Raw genomic sequence first — 19809 nt, forward strand, 5'->3', positions numbered from 1 at the left:
ACTGCACAGTAGTGGCAGACAGTCTCCTAACTGATGTGCGCCCATAAACTAATATTCAGTTGTGTTGTGTTTATATGCTTGGGCTACCGTTCATGCTGTTTCGCTAGAGCCGCCGCGTCATATGTATTTGTCTTTCGAGTCTGGATTTAGGCGGTTGCTGCATATTCGCCAGCTCACACTCAAGCTGCCTACTGCACGAACTACAACAACCGAATACTTCAGGGGGTTTTATGGTTAAATGTTGACATCAAGGTGGAGCAATAGGCTGGTTGGGTTTTAATTTGAAATTATTGGCCTTATTTCTGTATGTGATTTGGAGTCTTTATGCTTTTTGTGCAGATATTGCAAAATTGCTATTTAAATGAGCAGTTATAGCAATCAATTTTTATTGGATACAAGTGATATTATTTAATTAATGAGCAATTGAAATTTTATTGATATGAGTGGAATTTTTCTTATTTATAAGTAATTATTAGGGATTGTTGGAATTAGGAAATAAACATTTTTTATAAATGAGTAATCGTAATAATTGATTATAAAGAAAGCAGAAAACTTTAACAGGTAAATCGAATGTTGATACTATAATGACAAAATAACCGAATACAAGTTTATATTCTAATAAAATAATTGAATATATAAGTTCTTCTACATATATTTTATAATTATTTTCATCTTATTATAACAGATCATATTTCTTTTTATAATACCACATAATCTAGAAATTAATAAGTCAGTTAAAACGTTGTACCACTTTTAATTGGTACCACTGCCAACATTATTATTATTATTAAATTTACATTGTGTCCTAGAGATCTATTGTGCCCCTTCCAGTATTGTTCCAAGCCTAATTTTCTAATTGTAATATTCAACCTACATTATAAAGTTTTATTTGTTCATCGGTTATGAAATATAAATTTCAAGCACGTTTTTTAAGGTCTTATTCTTATTCCCTATAAAACCTACAAGCTTCATCAGATTAAGTTCCCAGTTTTGAGCTCTATCAGAATTACTATAATAATATTTAAATTCTTTATTATTCAACATTACGAGTATTAAGTGAAAAATGTCATTTATTCATATATGAAGTAGTAATCAAAATTAAAAAAAAAAAACTGTTGACTATTGCCAATCACAAATTCTCAAATTTATGTATAATTACCATATTTAAAAACTTGAATTCCTGTCAATAACGTGCTCTCAACATTTAATGAGACTATAATTTCATAGTCAAATCAGAAATTTATCTACTAAATTGAAGCAAAATATTTTAGCTGCGAACACAACAAAAGTGGGCTGTGGAAAATGCAACACTTTGACTCATTGGAGCATATAATTACATTAGCAAGTTAATTATTCGCCGGGTATGAAAAACAAATAATATTTCCACACGAATGTATCGCGTTGTAAACTATAGTTTCAGCCAATTTGGCCAACACTATCGCACTGGAAAATCTGTGCTAAAATGTTAATAGCGCCAACCTATTAACATTTTCTGGTTTCTCAACGGTCAAATAATTTCTTGCAATTTCTATGTGAACCTTCAGTACCTTCAAGTATTTGCATTCATAAAAATATTTGTATCTATGCATTTAGATGTTATTTTTAGATACTCAACTTACGATTATTTTAAAGATAAATTGAAATTGCAAATTTACAAAGTGATAGTTAATAATTAGTCCAATTAATGCATTTTATACACGATTTTTGTCAAACATATTCACTGACATTTGTACTTGTGAGCTCAGATTTCAATAATAATAAAAACAATATGGGTAGTAGTAATTTATTTTACTTTTAACCGAAATCGGTATTAACTGCCATATATACTTGAGCACTCAACTTAAGAATAACAAAAACAATAACAACAACAGTGCCAATATAAACTCAATCGTAAAATAAAACCTAAAGTAGAAAAAAAAAGAAAAATGAAAAACTTGGGTAAAATTAAAAACAGTTTCTCTGGAAAAACTTTTACAAAGCATTTTTAAAGATACATTTAACTTTACAGTAGTTTCGGAATCCTGCACACAGACACAGACAACCTTATTGTAAATCACTTACTTATTATTTATATATATTTATATATATAAAATATATTTAAATATATATATATATATAAATATATATATATTATTTATATATATATTTATATATAGAGTTTTTTTATATATATAGTTTAGTTTTATGTTTCTATATAAAATATAGTCAAACCTCTCTATAACGAAGTCGTGGGCGCCTGCCAAAAACTTCTTTATAGACAGGAATTCGCTATGGAAAAAATCGTTATAAAGAGGTTCGCTATAGAGCGGTTCAAATATTTGAAAATCGCTGTGTTTTCAACAAAACTTCATTATAGAGAGGCATTCGTTATAGGGAGGTTCGCTATAGAGAGCTTTAACTGTATATAGTACAATGGTATGCTATATAAGTTTACCCATTATCAGTATAATCTAATTGGATCTATAAAAAATCTATGTTCAAAGTTGCTACATACTCGTTTTTTGTTTTTTTTATTATATATAAACAAAGATCAAATATATTTGAACCATGTGGTATCTAACATCTCTTACAACGCTTATAAACTTGTCCACACATTATTCTCAATAGTCTGAATAGCCTGACATGTACTCGTATATGTATTGTTTTAAAATTTAAAATCATATAACTGAGATATACTATATGTATACATAACATATCGTATTTATACAATATGTTACTTAAAATTAAGCTGTAAAAGGTTCTAAATTAATTCAATATACATGTGCAAATTATTTGTTATTAATTTTTGTTGTTTTTTGAATCTTGTGTTTGGCTATTCTATATAAATGTTAGTCCAATACCATCCTCCTACTTTATTTTTTTTATAAAAATTGTGTCTCTGTCAAACTTTTCCTTATAAATATAATTTAATTATTACCATAATCTAATAAATTTATAAGTTCGCTTGATATTTTGGGCCAAGTTTATGCCATCGAATAAGAATTAATGATTATTTTGGTTTGGCAAAGAAATCGAATCTTACTTCGTGACCTAAAAAGTCAAGGATGCAAATAAAAAAAAATTGCAAAAAACCTCTAATGTACCAATTTGACAGAAGTCTTTTACCAAATTTGTCTTACAAACAAAAACTATAAAACTATTGCTAATTTCGTGACAATGCGTTGACAACTATTTACAAACACCTACACTTTGTTTTCAACTCAACTTTTGAGATACAATAAAAATTTTTAGGCATAAGCGAAGGAAATAATCAAACTAATAATATATCTTCCTAAACATTTTTTTTTGTTGTGTTGTGGTTATAAAATACATTTGGTTTAAATATAATATTTAAAATATTATTAAAAAGATTAAAACTCAGTTTGAGTGCCACACCTCAGATTCATATCCAATTTTTGCGCAAACTGACAAGAAAGTGTCTTAAATGGAAAAACATATCGAAATCCCATGCAACTTGGCAAATTTAGCAAATAGCAGTCGAGTATTTCAGATCAACGTTCGCAGCAGGTTTTCACTTTCAATGAGATTGAGATTTTTAGTTATGACGTGAATCTGCTGTCAAAATTACACAGAAAACGAAACAAAAATCGAAAATCAATTTCGCAACAGGTTTTTGCAACAAGTTGTGGTTGTCAATAAAAGCAAAACTTCGCGCAACATGTTGCGTTGCATCGAGAATGTTTCAATAATTGGCCATGCAAACAATTTTTATAAAAATATTTTGCAAATTATAAAAACTCGTATAACACATCAATACTGATCAATTTTAATTTCATAATTTTATACAAAAAAATTCATTTATTATTAGAAAGATTAGTGGTACACTATGATCTACGAGATCCATTGTAGTATCACTGCGCAGAATCTCCTAAACTAGCCCGTACTATATAAAATTATTGGCAAACCCAACAAAATTCCAGACCTCATTCTGTTCAATAAAAGCCGAATTGTATTTGTCAGCTAAACTAGTGTTCCTGGCAATTGGGCTGCACGGATAGATGAAATGGGCGTAAGTTTCACTCTGCTCGTTATAGATTTTGTAATTGTCGTTGTCCTCTGAATACAGGACAAGTATTAAATTAATTTTGATAGTCAAGTTAGATATGATATTTTTGTAATTTCTAATCAATATTAGTATAAACACTAATATCATTCATAGTTAAATATTATATTTACACATTTTCCAATAGTTACGTTTATATTAATATTTTTATACATTTTAATTTCTTTAAAACTTAAAGCACTAATCTCTATTATTTGTGAGAAAGCAATCACATCTTTGTTTTCATGCTTAAGATTTTATATTATTTGGTAACTTATATTAATTAGATTTCTTTATTGTTACAGATATCACTTATTTTTCATTGTTTGACTGCAGAAGTTGGAACAAATTTAAAGGAGTCCAAGAGAAGCAGTTAATTACAAATTGTTAGAAGACACAATTATGCGTCTCTTCAAAACACGCAAATCCATTGATACATATAGCACTACTTCATCTCCGCACCATTCACAGCATATTAACAATTCAGCAGTGGCAACATGTACTTCAAAATTTACCAAAACGATAGCAGGCAGTTCAGCAATTTCTTCTTCACTGCCTGATCTGCATGACTCACCCGTCATGATACTCAGCTGCACAAATCTAAGCACAAGTGGTCTTACGCCTCCACGTGCGCCATCCGTAGCCAGCACCGTGAATAGCAGTAACAGTGGCGCCTCATCACATACACACTCACCACTGCATTTAACGCCAGCGCATAATGCAAGTGGACGTCAAACACCCTCGGCATTGTCAGTGGCATCACTCAATGATGCCACCTTACAACGTCATGCGGCATTGCCTACACACTTTCACAACAACAAATGCAACAACACATTATACGTGAATTATGGTGGCAGCAGCAATAATATAGCTGTCACTCAGCCGTACTATCAGAAATTCGGTAATCAAAGTATGGGTCAACAACGCAATGCGTCATCTTCAAGCAGTTGCATATATGAAAAGAGTAAGAATGGTGGCATTTCTCTGACGCCAAATGGTAATGTGAGCAATAAGGTCTGTAATGGTGGCTCAACGATATCTTTAATGGCACCAAATGGTAAGTGTGCTTTGGGATTCAATAAAATTTATGGTACTTTGGGTTATAAAAATCTCTTTCTTAAAATATATTTTTTAGAATATTTAAAAAAATATATTTACTTTTTAAAATAACTTCCTTTCTCACTACAAATACAAAAAATACTCATAAATTCAACCACAAATATTTCATTCTATTAATTTAATGCCACAACTTATACGCAACACAAATATGAGGAAGTGTTTGGCTTCACATACTTTACTATTACAACTCAGATATATATAGATCTCTTATAGTGCACTCTTACTTAATTTTGTTAAATATTAGATACGATCACTCCGCACACCGCTCTTACCTATACTGTAACATAAGTGATACAGTCGATGCGGAACTCCATTTCAATGTGGTTGCACATAATCTAATCGTTAGTATAGTGTTACATCGTGCTCCACTTAAGATATAACCAATATGGATTGATTTGTCGTATCAACAGCCGCTTGTCATTGAAGATCACATTAACAACAACAACGACAACATGAATTTAGTGTGACTTTAGTAACAACAGTACGAGCATAATAGTTTCTGATCGACATTATAAAATGGCAAACAAAAATGATAAAATTAAAGTCAGTGCGGTCAAGATTAAACTAAGATGACCTCTAGGGATGCATAAAAATTTGGATTTCGTGGGCATTAGTCTTACCAAAAATGTTTTGCTTTAGTTGATTTTAATAATCGAAGCAATAATCTATTTAGTCCTAAAACTTTGAATATGTAATATCATTAAAGAAATTAAGTGTCTCAAATCTATGCAGATATCTCTGAATTTTTACAAAATTCCATAACGATAACATAACATACGACTATAAAAATAGATATAAACAATCTTTTAGGTTTTGACCGACTTGTTTTGATCCTTCCAGATATCGTCTTATCCTGATGTCACATTTAACACAATTCTATTCTTTAAGCAAATTGAAAAGTGAAGTAGTTAGGCATATAATATTGAATATTATATCACTTTATGTGATCTTGAATAAAAATTGATAAAATTAATAATTTATGTTAATAATTTATTTATCGATAAAATAAAATAATTGTTTACATTAGTAATACTTATATGCACTTAGTTTCAAAATGTCACACACTAGAAATAATATATAATTAAAAATATATTATATTTTAATATTTAAATATATTTTACATTTTTATACACCTCATTTTATAATTAGCTCATATTCTACTATTATTTTGAACTGCTTTTGCGAATTGGGTGCAGTTTTTAATAATCCATAAACAATTTTTTTCTAAATGATCGGCTTTACTTAATAATGACTGACCATTTTCTACACAAAAGTAGTTACCATGATTTGAACTTCTAATCGTGTATAATCCTTTCTCATATTCTTCTAAAATCCAATTGATTGTCTTATTCACTGCAAAATTATGATACTTTTTATTTGGAAATAAGATCATATCGTTATCAAAGACATCTGTCAGAACAAGCATATCGCCAGCTTCAGTTGATATGGTATTCCAAAACGCAAGACTTTGTGCACCCAGCGATATACCTAGTTGCAAGTTTTTGAAATTATCTGTATCTTTAAATAATTTTGACGTGGAAGTAAGGTAAAATAGCGTATCCTTATTCTCTAGGCAAACATTTGAGCTGAAGTACAATACACGTATATAGAGCGGTAAGGATTGTTCCATATTTTTGATTTGATGAATTTCAAAATGTGTTAGTTTATTGAAGCTGTGCTGTTTCTTTATTACTTTTAATCCCAAACCAAATGAATGCAATAAAGTAGCATTTAACAATCTTTGGGCCTTTAGTTCCCAGTACAAACTTTGCATCAAATACAATTTAAATCTATTGAAATGCTGCATATTAAGTATTGGAAGTAAAAAGTTCGTATTTGTTGAAGGTAACCAATTTTTTGCGCAGACTTTTGTGAGTCTAACAATAATTTCGATTGGCAGGTCACTTAAAAATTTTGTTATCCTTGAAAACGTAGACTCAGATGTCAATTTATGCACATCCACAGCTTTCGCCGCTAACACATTAAGCGTAATATTGTATATGTGTGTCTCTAAAGAGTGCTTGAGAGCAGTTAGGTGGATGAGTAGTTTTCTATTTTTGAATTGGTCACTCTCTTCAACAGTATGGTGCACCTTCTCAAATAGTTTAACTAAATACATTAAATCTGTAACTTCATATTTTATGATATCCTTATATTTGAGCCGTTCTAATCTTGCTAAAAACCGAATTTTCCGTATTTCTGTCACGCTTTTCGTATTTATAACGAAATCGTATATTGAATTAATAACAGCTAAATCGGATACACCTCTTAATGAAATATCAACACTTTCATGTTCTTTCGCCATAGTTAGGGCTTTCATTTCTGTTGAATATTTGACTGTTGGATTTCTTTTTAAGATCGTCGTTGAAATAAGTAGACCTTTAAGACTTATTACGACGAGAATGGAAGTAAGTTGCACGTTTATTAACTTCATTCCGCGTAGGTTCCTGTAATCGAAGACCAACGTTTGCTGACACTTGAAAACTCACTGTTAACATTGCAAAATTTAATTACAAATGTTTAAAAAAATTGTCTGAAAATATTTGTCTCTGTTATCGCTTACCAGAAGTATTTAATTGTATTCATTTTTTTTTTTGTGGAATTCGCTATTGATACGTATGTTATATTATATTTATATCAATTATATACACTTACGCTTTGAAATAAACATAATGGAACCTTTCGTGGTCAACACAAAGAAAGTATCTTAAGTAAATTTTTACTTGTATTCCTATATACTTACAAGTGATTTCGGTTAAAAAATTGAACGAAACAATATTGAAACCTAAAAGTGTCTGAAAGTTTATAGAAAAAATTCCAAAAGCGATCATAATCTGAGCTCTTAAGACTATACCTACAGTACCTGCCTTCAAAATTTCTATGGTATTAATTAACCGCCTTCTGAACTTGTACTATACATTAAATTTGGAGCAGTAAAATTCGTGAAGAGATTGAGAGTGATATATGACATTTCATCACTCTGAATTTCATAATTTTGAAAAAGATAATTAACAGATTATTTTGTCTTTAATTTTTTTACAAAGATAATAATCAGATCGAGTCTTTTGACATCTTAATTAAATTGATCTATTTATATCTACATAACTATATGGAAAAAAATTATAATTTAACTGCCTAACAGATAACTGGTCCATAAGTTCGTTCTTTCATGTGGAAGTCCATTTTCTCCTCCTCAAAAACTCCGAGGCACTGATACAATATATTGTAAAATTAATACTTAAGTTGAAATATTTGAATTACAAATATCGAAAAACATATGTAAGGGTTTCTTTCACCCAATTTTAAACTTCTTCTACACAAATCTAACTCAAATACTTACTACTAATAATTCTATTAATTGTTTAAATAAAATATCTTTAACTTAGAAAAACTAATGTATAAAAATTACAAATAATTTCAGGTCATTTACCAGATTATAAATTAGTTACAGCAGTGCCGGTTGTCATTTTAGATGAGGACCAAAAGCAAATAACGCCCACGCACACTACATCTACAGCGACAACTCCAGTTGCAAATGCAACAACAATTGCACAGTTAACGACAGCAGCAAATTCTACAACACGTAATGGTAAGTGGTATTGACAATAACTCTAAAATTTACAGAGTTCTCAAGTTCTCAAAAAGAAATATTTACCTATCATCTGTTAAAACATACTATAATACACATTTGATAGATTGGAATGGTGGCACTAGTATAATTACTTGAGACTTTCACAAGAGTCTTGCTGTTTTGTTGATTTACAGTTGGTCGAGTTACATCCCTGCTTTTCATCTACTTGATTTTGACAGAATTCAAATTATATCAATAAAAAGAAATTTAACCCACAGTAAAGACATCAAAAATCGTTAGAGCGAGAAATACTAGCAAAAACTAATGTTAGCATCAAATTACTGACAATGATTAGTCGTGATTCAATTGACAATTGTTGCCAATAAAATAAAGAAGACCGGGAAATCTGCGCTCAAGCCATAAAATGTATGTACTAACAACAACTGAACTAAGTGGGTTAATACGGTATTTACTATAGAGCCATCACTGCAAAGCCTATAAAAATAGTTTACTTTGGTTTGAAGTTATGTGCATTTACAAGTACAAAAATGTATTGAAATTGTATTAAAACAACAGTCTGTGCATTGTGGGTGACTGAACTGAATTTGAAAACCATGCGATAGTCTATTTTAAGACACTCCTAGCATTGGATTCTATCACTTGAAAATAGTAAAAACTTCTTTACAGTTATGAAAAAAATTCTTTCTATTGCTATACAACACTTTTATATCAGTTTAAGTGTTGGTAAATATGAAAAGCACACCTGAATACAACAAGAATTGCACATATTTATATTTACCTCATATTTTAACTTTATAAATTAAACTAGTTAAAAAGGTAATAACTTATTTAATTAAAAGTTAGCTGAGAATAAATTTTTCTGGTTTTTTATATTTTTAAAATGTAAATTTTTTGTAACACTTCTGATACATAGACTAAAAAATAACACTCAATATTGTTGTTGTCCTTAACAAATTTTATTCCATGTCACCATCATCTACGCACCTTGAACTTTACAATACTCAAAGCTCTTATACGCACAGTACTATCCTCCTGAGTCTTCTAAGAACTCGACACGAAAGTGTGTGTTTAATCTGCCATCAACTTAAGTTTCAATTAATTTTGCTAAGATTAAAGTAATTTTATTGTTAATTAAATTTTTTATACTTTCTTAATTAACAATAAAAACAATTAATTATCTTCAATTGCTTGTAAATGCTTAAAATAAATCATAGCAACTTAAGCGTCGCCATACTTGGGTTAAGCTTAACCATTTTATGTTCTCGTAAAGTAGCTCAGCTTATGTACAGGCGTCAAATTTAATGACTTGGTTTCACCATAAAATCTATTTGGCGATAGGTTGCTTTGCCTTTTAAGAAAATTGCAAATGATCCATTAAATGTGTGTAGTTTGGGCAACTTCCAAAAGTTCTTCTTAATGCTCTTAATTTATTTAAAGCGTAGCAAAAGTGCTTTATCGTCATAATAACAAAAATGTACCACTGGAAACCATTTTTGAACAAATTTTTGATGTTAAGTGCTATCAAATCAACTTTTTGATAGATTTGAGTGTTGAAATCTTTTTTTCGACCACACTTGGAATTACACTTACTCTCATAACCAAATAATTAATAATTAACGTACAGGAACTATCAGCACGGGACGGTACGCAGATCTTAGATCAGTCATTGAATAATCAAGAAGCTTATGAGCAATGCACAAATTAGTCAGTGAGATGGGCGGGACTCTGCAGAAACCCTCCAGCAATCAAAGAGTAAAAGTGTCCAAATTCACTAACACTCGGAATGGGATCAACATATATATATATATATTATACTGCACTATTATATATAGTACACATTAACTATATAAAAAGTGTTAGTGCAATACATGTAACCATTAGCAAATTTCTACATATAATATACAAAACTTACCATATGTATCCAACTATTCGAAGTTGAGATTGTTGCACTACATATGAATGTATCTACTAAATTATAACAGTAAGTTATAACCTAGTTCAAATACATGTTATATTAATGCGCCATTAACAGCACTAAAAAGAAATAAAATATGAAAAAATATTTGCTCAAAGCAGCAAAAAATATTAAAGGTAAATTAAAACAAAGCAGAAAATAACTAATAACTAAATAATTTCACCAAACTACTAATTATAAGTCTGATTTTTATGGGCCTATTGGTCATTTTTCTGAGAACAGCCGATATAGAATAGAATTTTGCTGAAATAATGAACATTAAAAATTTTATATGAACTTTGCTTTTATATTGTTAAATATTACTTTTTTATAACATTTAAGTTTATATTTCATATTTATATATGTCTAACATAATAATATATAGCAACACAATTGTTCAATAGAACAATAAACCCATAAAAATGGAACTTATATATATATATGGTAATTATTTGGACATTAATAGTTAAATTGACCTCCTATGTAAATATTTTCATTGCCAAAAATATATTTTTTTTTAATTTAAAGGTCTTTTAAAATATTTAGTCAATGAATTATAATACATTTAATAAAGTAAATTTTTATTTAAAAATCTACAAGAAAACGGTAAATACTTATTATATGACCCAAAAATATAAAGCAGTCCATCAAAAAGAGAAAAGTGTAATATATATAAGTTACACAATTCATAGTATATACTGATTATATTGGTTATAATATCTGGGTATCTTTTCTGGTCATATTTAAGTTATTTTGAAATAAAGAAATCAGATTAATTGATTCATATTTATTCACATAACATTAATTACAAATTTTTTTGAACTTAATTAAATTTAGAGAGAGAGCAAGGTAAGAAGTATTTAATATTCGTTTGAAAATTAGAAACCACTGTGAATGCTTTTGTTGATCCTGCTTCAATAATTTACTTAATCTTTAATTTATAATTCTCATTATGTTTAAACATTCTTTTGTTTCGAGACAAACTACCATTTTACTATAGATTTTTATATATAAAATGACGTAGAAAAATAAAATGAAGTATATAATGCATTTGATAATTTAAAGTAGAACTTTTCAAACTGAGCTTTGCTGAAACGTTGGTCATGTAGTGTTTCGATTTGAATTCCTTTTTCAAATCTACTCTCTGAGCTTGAGAGATAATTTTTTTTATAAATATTTTGTACACAGCTATGCACGGCGGTGACTCAACACTTTGAGAGTCCCTTTTCTTGAGGATTTTGATCAATTGCATGAACTAACATTAAAAAGCATTTTAGGCTTCGCTAAAGGTTCTAGGTGGTTTTGAACCCCGAGTTTTTCCTTCATATACGGTAACGCAATGGGCCAAAATGCGTAAGTGGATCCACCAGAGTTCGCCCGTGTAACCTAATCTCTGATCTAAGTATACAGCTACGATTTATTATTAGAATTAACATCCGTTTGGCTCTGTAGCTAATAACCTAAGAAAATACAATACTTGCTAACTTCGTTAATAATTAAAAACAGACGAAAAGAATGCATACATTTAGGCTGTTATCTGTTTTTTACTTCTGGGAGTATTTTGACTTTATACCCGATTTAACCCGAGGTTACTTAGTTAGTTACTTACTGTTTAATTGTAAATAATAGAATTTTTAAATTAAAACTAAAACTACTTAACTGCGAAAATGAATCATAAAGATGATACATGTATCTAATCATAGCCACAATACAGTGAAGAAAATTCATAAAAGTAAGCAGATAATAAAAACAAGCACAACTTCAAATTCAAATTCAAAAAGGACAATAATAATAGATACATCTTTAACATTTTATAAGATGCAATCTTTTCGAATTGTATTAGACATACACTGTCTAATATACAATTAAAATTAATATCATCGACATATAAATGATGAATAAAGTATTGGAAAAATTTGTCAAGAAAAATAAAAATACATACATCTATAAGAATTAGTAGGCCAATTTCAATCAAATCAAATGGTAAACAGGGTCTGCTCCCGAAAAGTATGTGTGTAAAGTTTCATTCGAAGAATTCAAAAGCTGAGAGAGTAGTTTAAACTGAAAAAGTATATATATACATATACTGTTATATACTTTTTGGTATTTACGACGTTTCCTTTAATGCGTTACGAAAATCTTGACAAGTCTAATATACCCTTTTTACACTTTTTCGTGTAAAGGGTATAAATAGATGTTAGTAGGAGGCCCTTAGTTAGAATTTGCTTAAGGGCCTAAAAAATGTAGTTACGCCACTGTCTCTTATACTCATAAGAACTTAATATATAATATATATATGGTTTATGTTTTTTATTATATTACAAAATATATTATTTTGGTATTATATACTAAATAAATCTACCAAAATTATTTACATGTAAATATTATTTTTTACTGAATATTGCATTCATATTTCTTATATATATTTATTTAATATTTAAATTCCTCTAAGACTTAAGTATGCAGTTTTTGGCATGTTTCAGATTATTTTTCAATTTTTTTTTTTTTATTCCAACAAAATTCGTTGAATTGTAATCAATTGGCACCAGAAGAAATGTACTATGTGAATCGGATGTTGGTAATCAAACCAAATCAACTCTTTTAAATTGTTGCGATCAATTTTTGTGAAAATGAAAATAAAAATAAAAATAAAAATAAAAATAAAATTAATTCAATACTTTGGAGTGAAGCTTTCTGGCAAGACAATAATATTAAGAAAAAGATACAAAAGCGATATTACAAGTTACGATCACGTACTTTAAATTTAACGATTTGTTGCTTTTCCAGTTCAATTCAAGAGAAGTAAGTCGGCGATAATCTGAAATAAATGATGAAGAACTCTGAATTTTCCTAGTAAATTATATAAAAAGAATATAAGAAAATTACATTGAAGCAAATAAAAGTTTTATAATTTTTTTCTTGTGCCAGTGCTTCATATACTCGTAAGTTATACTAGTAACATCCGTAACTGACGCATACAACAGATTAAATGCATGACGCCTTATGCTTTGCATTCATCCATAGAAGCGGACTTTAAGATACAAATTTAGTTCTTCTTTCTTTGTGGCTGTAAAGTATTGATACGCTTAGATTATATTAAAATGCAATAACAACAATCTGCAGAAATACAATTTTATATTTTGATTATATTTCTGCATAATATTTATATAGTTTCCTCTCAAGGTTAACTGCAGCAATAATAAATTCTTGGCGCAAATAAAAGTACTTGCACACCTCAGTTAGCATTTTTGTATGGACTCATTCAAGGAATCATCTGATTTGGCTTGTACATTCTTCAGCTCCGTTATTGAAACGACTTTTTAGCACTTCCATATGCACACTTATTACTCACTCCATTTATTGAAATTAAACTATTTCTTGCGAATACATAAATTCCACAATAAAGTTTCATTTTATAATTACAAACTAATCCAAAGGATTGAATACACATCAGCGATTATAATATACAATAGTTTAGAATTGAAGTCATTTCATTTAAGTACTGAGATTAAAATTCCAAACTTCTTTATTTATTGAATTGTTTAACCTTATGTTTAATTTATTTGTCTATAGTATATATCTTTCGAAACTTTAAAATATTTGCAATGCAATGAGGGAGACATTGAAGTCTCTCTTTTATAATGCTAAAAAAAAACAATTAAAGTAAAAATATGGCTTGATTAATTTTATGAAGACCTGTCCTAAGAAAATCCTTCATAATTTATAAAGAATTCAAATAGGAGTTCACAAACATCACTGCCATGGAACGCTGTAACTCATACATATACTCGATCATCATGACAAGATCAGTCGATCTGGCGATGTAATTTCTGTCAGCGTGTCTAATAAAACCAAATAACTTCACCAGTTCTCGAAATGACATATAAATGACATTTTTTGTAATTGTAGTGAACAACCTCTATTAGTTATTTATTGGTAGAAATTTGATGATATTTCAGTAATATTTGAATTAAGTTAGGACCTCTTGATCCTTAGCTATACAAGATAGAGTTAAACTTTTGTGTAGCATAGATCATTGAACATTGTAGTATTCATTTTTACAAATAGAAAATGTACTTAAAGTATTATTTCCGGAGACAGCGTCAACAAAGATTTTTTTTAATGATTTTCTAATATATCATATATCATACCATAGTTGCATTAAAAAAATTATAAACATTGATTAAAAATTGTTTTTAAGAAAAAAACAGAGTTTAGCGGGCCCCTATCCTAGGCAACCACCTTATAATTTACTACTGAATGAGACAAAATTCTCTAGGTATCTATAGTAGCTTGCAGCTTTAAAATAATTATAATTGCATCACAAATCGTCTTTAAAGACGAGTTTAATGAGTTTATGTCATGAAGTTATCAGAAAGAAATGTGGCTGTATTAACGTTAATACCTCGTTTTCTTACAATCGATTTAAAGCAGTGGTGCGTTGATTAAAGCAGTGGTACGAAGTACACTTAAGACACCGAAAGGGATTTATTGTTTCCGATATTAATTGCATTCTAGCTCTAACCATAAAATAAATATTTACTGTTAAATTAAATTAAACAATTCCTAAAATAATCTGTTTTTATATATCAGATCGAAAACTTTACTATACAAGCTAGTCTATCTATTTTTAAATTAAGGATTGAAACTTTAAATATCGACGAATTATTAGAATTTGTTGAATATATTTTCCAGATGTATGTATAATGTATTTGTGTATAGATGTATATGTATAAGATTTATAAAATAGATGTATATATAAGATTTTATTTTAAAAAGAAAGTGGAAGAAAGTCAGTAAGAAAAATTTCTCTTTGAAGAATATTTGAGGTTAGGCTTACTTTTATTCATGTTTCTTACTTTAAGGCTTAAGTAATATTTATTTTATTTCTATATAAAAATATTAATTTTATACATAAAATCAAAATATAATATAAAGTATACAATATATTCTTACAGAAGAATTATTTTTGACCGTTTTAAGAAAATAATTTCATTAAACTGCTTCTTGTATTACTCCTTGAGGCAAGATTAAATAAAGTCGGAGTTTGACCAGTTTCAACTATGAGTACATAACTTTATGTAATCAAGCATAATTACAAATCAAATATTGTTAATTTGTACAACACACTTCGGTTGCCAGTAGCGATTTTCCTCAGGTAGACTCAGTGGAATGCTAATCCCAATAGAAATCTGTCAAACAATATGTCAAGATTGACATTGATACTTAATGATGATGGGTGCGTGGATTTCGAAATACTTTACAAGCCAAATAGGTTGAAGTAGAGCTTTCAGCAATTTAATAAATTAACTATAATTAAGCAAAAATATATATAAATAAATAAAATATCTTATCTTATTCGACAGAGAGCTGACAGCCAAATCACTCGCTGCAAGACACCAACGAACTTTTAATATGAAGATAATTTTTTATTAAAATTTAACTAAAATATAAACAATAATTTGCATATAATTTTTCTGTATAAAATATATAAAAAATAGAAAATAGTTTTCGACAAAATGATTGCCAAATAAAAATTCCAATCATCTCTGCAAAGGTAAAACTTTTGACCGTTTGACTTGATTTGCGATGTTGCAAGTGCAAAATCGTTGATTTTGCTATCAATTGCCAGAAATATTTTATATATACATTTTATATAGAAAGTAATATGTATGTATATAAAGTTTTTCAACCACTGATAACAACACATAACTTAGTTTAATTTTAATTTTTTTTCTATTCATTAGTTCAGTTCAGTGTTTTCACTCGTGACTTCTACACGCTTAAACCAACGATTCGCTACTTTTAATTATTTATTTATAAAAATGTGGTATATATTTCGGGTTTTATTTACTGTGGAAAATGCAAAAAAGGACTTAGTTTTACACGATGTCGTTCGGCAACAAAAAAGTGTTATTTCTATTTCGATTGTTACATATAAAATTTAAGTTTCGTTAATAATTATTATTGCACATTAACTTCAAAGATAAATGCAATTGTGATGCAGAAAATTAATAATCTAAAAGTATGTAAAAAAACGATACGTCGCAAATCGTTCTTTAGTAGAGGTAAGGACTGGAGAAAAACGTCAGTTATAAAAAATTCCTAACTGGTTGCACTAAAAAAATTAATATATATTTAAAATTACACATTAAAAGTAACTCGCTGTACTAATTCATTTGAAATAAGTCCCATAATCGGTTTAGTTTAGACATGTATATTAAAATAATCAAAAATAAAAGTATCAGGTAACAGCACCAAAAATGCAAAAATAGGATCTCCTTACTGGAATTAAATTTTTAAAATTTTTAATTTGAGACTCATTTCACTTTTTTACAATATACATTTTTAACAAATATATTAATATTATTATGTATAAGGTATCGATAGAAATTCTGAATTGAGTTTAGCTTAGTGGCTTAGTTTCCATTTCCCTTAGTGGGACATAGAGCTTCATTACCTGAATTGTACGGTTTCACTCTTCCATTTACATTCGAGTAACTGTTCCATTTACATTTCAATCCATGTCATTTTTAGAAGATTGGAAAACGTATATTTCGATGAGTGAGCACGTGAAAAGACTGCTTTTCATTTTGGGTTAGTGACTTACTTTGGACAAGTATCAAGTGTAAGAGCAGCCATTGTACATTTTAGTTCGTCTGACACTTTTTCTTCTACATTCTGCCTGAATATTTGGCGGTTCATTGAAGAATTTTAATGTCGCCAGCCTCTATTACCCGTGAGAAATATATAGCATTTCCATCCATATCTCGAAAATTTTCCCCTAACTGCCAACTAAGGGTGCATTCTCTGCGATAATTGGCTCACCCAGGAAGAACCATTATTTATTGTTATTAATGTTGTAATCCTTTTTATCGTTACTCATTCATTATCGCTATAAATAGTGAATATAATAGAATATGAAATGAAAGAGTTTTCAGATTCCAATAAAGAGATCCTATGCGACGTCAGTAAACTTTTTATACTAAAAAATGTCGGTCTCTGATTTTACAGTATTGAAGATAGACATAAGTTTCCGATCCGATATCCATCTCCTTGAAATTTTTTTCGTTTTCTTTCTTCTTGACTTACTTTCCCCTTTCTTGTTTTATGGGCCTTATTTCTTGCTTCATTTATATGGAATAGTATTGAAATTTAACAATTGCAGCCTTATGTAAATTAGGAAGGTATAACATCAACTTGTGTATGTGTGAAGAGAAGATGAATGGTACTAAAATAAACTAAATGGTGCAAATTTTTAGAAAGCAGACATATAGTCAAAGGCACTAGAACTGTATTGAAAAAGAATGAGAAAATTGAAAGATAATTTATCATTCTATAATATTTTGACGATTTTAATTCAATTTTAATCTGAATTAATGTACTTATTAATGTAATTAAAGGTTTCTTACTGTGATCCACTTTCTTTTCATAAAATTTATTATCGATCTATAAGTGTTAAGAAATTGCTTCACTGACATCAACACTGATACGCTAGACTATTATAAGAACTTTCGTCGAAGTTCAAAGCTATTAAGAATTCAATAAAATTATTGCTCTTAACAGTTATAATAGTTTCGTTTTTATAACTTCTTTGCATATTTATGTGTCAGTCTACAAGATTTGCATACGGCTTAAACCATAACTTATACTAATAATACGCCCACTCACCTATGTAGAGTTTATGATGGCCGATTACGATTTACAGGCAAATCGCATTTTATCATAAAACCGCTATAAAAGCTAATATAAGCCACGCCAGCTGAACGCCTTAATGTGCGTCTATAACTCGTTAACTTTGCAATTTATGCGTGTGTCCTAGATATATCGTTAAATAATAACAACACCAACAACACTAACAACAACAATGGAAGAAATAGCAATGGCAATAGGTATGCTCAATTTTCGTATTAGTAAAATTGACAATTAGGATAAATGATAAGAAATAAAACGAGTTCTTCATGGAAGAATATCACGTTTCCATAGCATATGAGTGACCGCAAAGCCCGCTTCCACGGAGGATTCAATAAAATTTTGAAAGCTATTGTAAATGTACTGTAGAGGTGTGATCTTGGCAACGATTTCAGGTATATTTATTGTATCTTGTCAATTATTTGAATTACAAAAAGTCAATAGACAACGTGAACTGCAAAAAATGAATTTGAGAAGGACGGTTTGACTCCGTAGATAAATATAAATTTGTATGAGTAAAGATTTTTAACCTTAATTATGCTTTAAAAAGTCAAAGAAAAATACTTCGATCTGTTCCAAACTAATACTGGGAATTGGGAATTGCTATGCGATAGTAAAATCGTGAGGAACTAGTAATTACTATCTAAATGAATGTATTAAATAGTTAAACGAAATATGTGAAACATCCTAATTGTAATTTATTTAAATTTCTTTCCAAATAAAATGTTAGCAATTTTAATAACAACAAACCAACTTCCGTGACATCCTTTCCCTTTAGGGGTTAATGCTAATCAAAGTTGGCAGACGCAACACTTCGTAGGCTGAGTTGTGGTTGCTGAGGCCATAAGCACAAATGTAACATGCTAAACATACCCACTGCACCCACTTATCCAATCCCCATAGAGCCGCTTCTCGCACGCAGCCAACATAAATAATAAAATAATAAAGAAAAGCGTGCCAAATCTCCTTGCGGCCGTAACACACTTCAATAATAACAAATATGAAAAATGCAGTTAACATTGAAAAATAAAACTGATTTCATTTGATCGCATGCGCGCATCACCGTCTCTCATCTCGGATCTCTCATCTCATATCTGGCGGGATCACAGCATCACAACGCCGAACTGTGAGTTGCATGATGCTTTGCACAGCTGCACACAGATGCTTTTCTATCACTTTTTTCAGCACACAATATCAGCTCGGGTTGATACATTTTCGATAGATGCGCGCGTCAATGCAATGTAGGTAAATGTTCATGAAGACGCACAGTTTCCAGCGGCGAACTGTGTAATTGCATTTTTATGAAAACCGATTGAAGCATGACAGACTAAACACTGTTGTACAACGAAAATCTTGATTGCCTATGCATATGCCTATGCCTATGCCTATGCTTTAGATAGGCAAATCCAT

General features: G+C 29.3%; 1 protein-coding gene across 2 annotated transcripts in view; it reads left to right on the forward strand.

The window, feature by feature from the left end:
- The window catches only part of LOC119678030 (serine-rich adhesin for platelets), a 155524-nt gene that overhangs the window by 130074 nt on the left and 5641 nt on the right, over positions 1-19809 (forward strand). For both annotated transcript variants that reach the window (XM_038089664.1, XM_038089665.1), the window contains 2 exons: positions 4348-5099; positions 8583-8750. In XM_038089664.1, coding sequence (XP_037945592.1) covers positions 4445-5099; positions 8583-8750 — 823 coding nt within the window. In that variant the 5' untranslated portion in view covers positions 4348-4444. The remainder of the gene's footprint in view (positions 1-4347; positions 5100-8582; positions 8751-19809) is intronic.

The sequence above is a fragment of the Teleopsis dalmanni genome, chromosome 2 (genome assembly GCF_002237135.1).
Source record: "Teleopsis dalmanni isolate 2A chromosome 2, ASM223713v2, whole genome shotgun sequence".
In the NCBI taxonomy this organism is placed as follows: domain Eukaryota; kingdom Metazoa; phylum Arthropoda; class Insecta; order Diptera; family Diopsidae; genus Teleopsis; species Teleopsis dalmanni.